Consider the following 3,773-nt stretch of genomic DNA (forward strand, 5'->3'; position numbering starts at 1 on the left):
CAGTTTAACAACTCAAGGCCCATTTAATATTTATGCATGTTGAGACCACCTCTGCAAGTATGTTCTTGAGTCTTGACAGATCAAGCAACCATCGTATTCTATAAAAATACACCTCTTTCCAACATCTGACAAAGAACTTGTGTGCAACCTTCACATTGCTGAACTTGACATAAAAAAAATTTAAGGACAGTCCCACACACACATCAATTAATGTTGACTTCATTTCTGGTAATATGGACTATAGCAAAGTTAAAAGTCAAAGTCTTCATTAACTGAAACTCAAATGTGAAATTCCTGGCAGCTTGGCGACTCAAGACCTATTTAATAATACATTCTCTCAAGTTTCTTGACTACAATCTGTTTGGTAGCAAGTCCACATCTCACAAATTAAGGCATTCAACTGTTTCAGTCCTTTCATGTTTGCATTGTTTTACAGAAAAGCAGTGTCCAACTTAAGTAGAGGTCATCCTTTAGAAGCAAATGCTGAACAGGGAGTGTCATAGATCTGTCTATCATGGTCAGCATTAATACAAATCTGAATATATACGAAAATGATAGTGAGAAGTAGAGAAGCATAATCTTTTGATATATGACCAAGGTAAGCCATGTGCTTATGAGAGGTTAGAAAGGCTAAAAAGTACTCAAATTGCGCTGGTATGATTGGATATCAACATTTTAGAATAACACCACAGTCAAAACCAATTTAATCAAACAAGAATTCACTTTCACGTTGCTCATATTTTTATTCATTTAAAATGGCCTCGTTTTCTCTTTGTGAGAGAGCACCACAACAAAAAAACAAAATCATGGAGGAATTTGGTGCCAGAATATAGCCCACAGGAAATTCGTTCATGCTTAGTATTTTAATTAATTCTCAGTCCCCAGTGAGGCCAAGCTTGTTAATAAGTTAGAACATATCTCTTTCTTCCAATGACGTGTTTCTAATGAACTCGAGGTAATACATTATGCCATAGATTAAGTCAGCCATGTTGTACGGCCACACAAGAAATGTTAAGGGTGATTGAAGGCACCAAAAAATGAGTCGACATACTTTGGAGTCCGAGACTCCGAGGTTGGTTATTTTCCAAGTATCCCTTGCATTTCTTTGCCACCAGAAATTTGTGTTGAGGGGCTTGCATCCCTTCTAGTTTGCACAATTCTTGTTATTGGGTGGATAGAGAATGAAAGAAGAAAATATAATAACGTCCACAAATGCCCAAATTAGGTCAATGGCACTCAAAAGTGCATCAAACGATAATGCCATTGCAGGGGTGGCTAATGTGTCTGCTGAAAAGGAAAAATAACAAAATAACAAAAAGGAGAGGCAAACCTAAATAGGCGGCAAACCCTACACAGTGAAGTAGAACTGGTTCTGTGCAAAAGAAGACGAAGAACAACCATTCCTGTAACATGGAATATTGGATTAATCATGAGAAGAGGCCAACAAAAGAATTAAATTTTAATCTACATCAAAATCAAAATCAAAGGAACAGCTTGTAGCCCTGTTAACCACAGTCAAAGCACCAATGCTGAGCCCGGTGAAGTGTTCTGGAAGTCGCTTGGGCTACAAAGGCCAAGGTGGACTATCCTTATGGGGAAAACATTGGTTGAGGAGCTCCAAAAATTGTAGAATTGATTGAGAAAGTTATAGATAAAACTTCAATTTATAATTGGACTATCATGAAGAGAAGAACAAAGCAGAATAAAAACTCCAAAACTTGTAGAATTGGTTGCGGAAGTAAGAGAGAATCTTATGGGGGGCGTACTATGTCCGGTTGTGGCCTGCCAAAAGGCTGAAGTGCTTGCGGCAATGATGACCCAGATTCAAAACCCAAAAGCTGAAGTGCTTGCGGCAATGACAAACCAGATTCAAAACCTGGCCGGCTCAAACCCTGTGCTGACACAATCTTCTTTGCAGATAATGCCAGATGTGATTCCTGGGTGAATTTTGATCAAATAGACACCACTTGGTTGTGGTTCTTGGCCAAAGATAGGTTGTCTGTGAAACATATATTGCATGGAGTTCCATACCCTCTCCAGTCAATCAATTAAAACAAGATTAAATTAAAAGAGGAAAAAAAACCAAAGGAGTTGTGGTTCAGCAGTGAATGCAGGGGCACCCCCCAATGTTCAATGCCTCCATTGGTCCGAATAAGCTATTAGGGCTAGGAGCACACCCTGGGTGATTTTCGCTGGGAGAGTACCTCCCTGTTGCAGTAGCTTAGACACACATAAATGCTTGAGAGTAAGTCCCAAAGGTTAGTTCAATTGGTTGATGCTCTTGTACTAAGTTCACGGGACCTCGGGATTAAATCTAATCAGATCGTATGGGTTTGCCAGCCACATATGTGAGTGGTGATCGATCTGCTCTCCATCCAAACGTTCTAAGAAAGAAGGGCAAGAGCTCTGTGAGGGCTAACCTACCTTGTACCAGCACCCCATTTTTCACTCAAATGTACGAGGATGGGTTGAGCTTATTTCCTTAGGAAAGAAATAGCTGAGAGTATTGGTTTGTCATTCTGGAGGGCATGGAAACTTAATGTAACTGTTTTATTCAAGCCAACTGAAATGCTGCTAGAATTTAAAAGAATTATTAGAAAAAATGAAAGAAAAAGACATCAACTAGATTTGAGATCAAACTGCTCATTCTTAATAAAGGATAAGAAATGCTATGTTCAATGTAAACACAAACACAGAAAGAAGCCTCTCACATATAATAAGCAATCTTGAACTTCTCATTGATGCAAAATTTCATGAAAAAATGTATTTGAAACAATCTCAAAACCTTCCTTTGCCAGGTCAAAGGATGAACCATAAAAGGGATTTTTAAACAAAAAATTCAGATGAGATAAGCATGCTTGAGATGGCTAAAATTACAAGACATAGACGACGATGCGATAACTAGACATTTTTGTTCTTGGCCATTTTGGATGGAGGCCATCGGCCCTTCTTCCTCAACTTGCGTTTGCGAAGAAGCCTTTTCCTCCTGAGACGTATTTTCTTCGCCTTTTTCCTCAGTAAATCAGCCTCTGAAATCAATCCCAATGTCTCGCCTTCTTTGCCTTCTTTTCCTTCTCCTTCGTCTGCAACTACTGCATTATCTCCCCCTCCATCTGCTGCTGCCGCCACTGGGGAAACGGAAGCAAAAACTTTTACTCTAGAAGCTGTAACAATACCCAAATTGTTATCAATGGCATTAATTTTGACATGGGCATTGCTGGTATCAATGGAATTCAAGAACCCAGGTGAGAGTCTGGGCTTGCGCTTGACAGTAAAGGAAAATGGGCGGAATTGAAAAGGTGGATGGGGTAGACTGGATGAAAATGAACTAACGACATACGTTTGCAATGAAGGATGCGACAGAGCCGAAGCAGTAGCCATAGCCATCGTCATTGCCATTTGGAGGTCCTCCACAGGTTCATTGGGATAAGGTATGTTGAAGTATTTACTCTTATCAGCTTCTTCTATATCATTTTCGTTCTTTTAGGACACGAAAATAGTCAGCCATTTTAAACGGTCTATGCTCAAAGATATGTTAATGTGTTTTATCAAGGAGTACCTGCCCCACGCGTTTTTAACTCATCTAGGTATATTTTATTCACAACATGTGAAATCCTTGTGTTACGTGTTATGAGGCTCATTCTACATGGAAGGGAGAGGGATCTATCTTAGGAAAGCTTTACTTTTACTTTTCTACCAAGCTGTAATAATAATGGTTGATTGGATGCGGTATAAATATATGTTTTTCTCGGATTTGATTTTTTTAGCATATG

At 39.2% G+C, this 3,773-nt stretch overlaps 1 protein-coding gene across 1 annotated transcript; it reads right to left on the reverse strand.

Annotated features, from left to right (window-relative positions):
• Positions 1-2,707: 2,707 nt before the first annotated feature.
• Positions 2,708-3,496, reverse strand: PSRP5 (plastid-specific 50S ribosomal protein 5). The gene has a single exon (XM_089422564.1). The coding sequence runs from the start codon at positions 3,397-3,399 to the stop codon at positions 2,902-2,904; it is 498 nt and encodes a 165-aa protein (XP_089278690.1). The 5' UTR covers positions 3,400-3,496; the 3' UTR covers positions 2,708-2,901.
• Positions 3,497-3,773: the final 277 nt, after the last annotated feature.

The sequence above is a fragment of the Pinus tabuliformis genome, chromosome 4_1 (assembly GCF_031772625.1).
Source record: "Pinus tabuliformis cultivar Carrire ecotype Pingquan chromosome 4_1, CPIR1, whole genome shotgun sequence".
Lineage (NCBI taxonomy): Eukaryota > Viridiplantae > Streptophyta > Pinopsida > Pinales > Pinaceae > Pinus > Pinus tabuliformis.

Coding starts and splice junctions, on each gene's coding strand:
- PSRP5 (XM_089422564.1), bottom strand. CDS start 3,399: ATGGCAATGACGATGGCTATGGCTACTGCTTCGGCTCTGTCGCATCCT.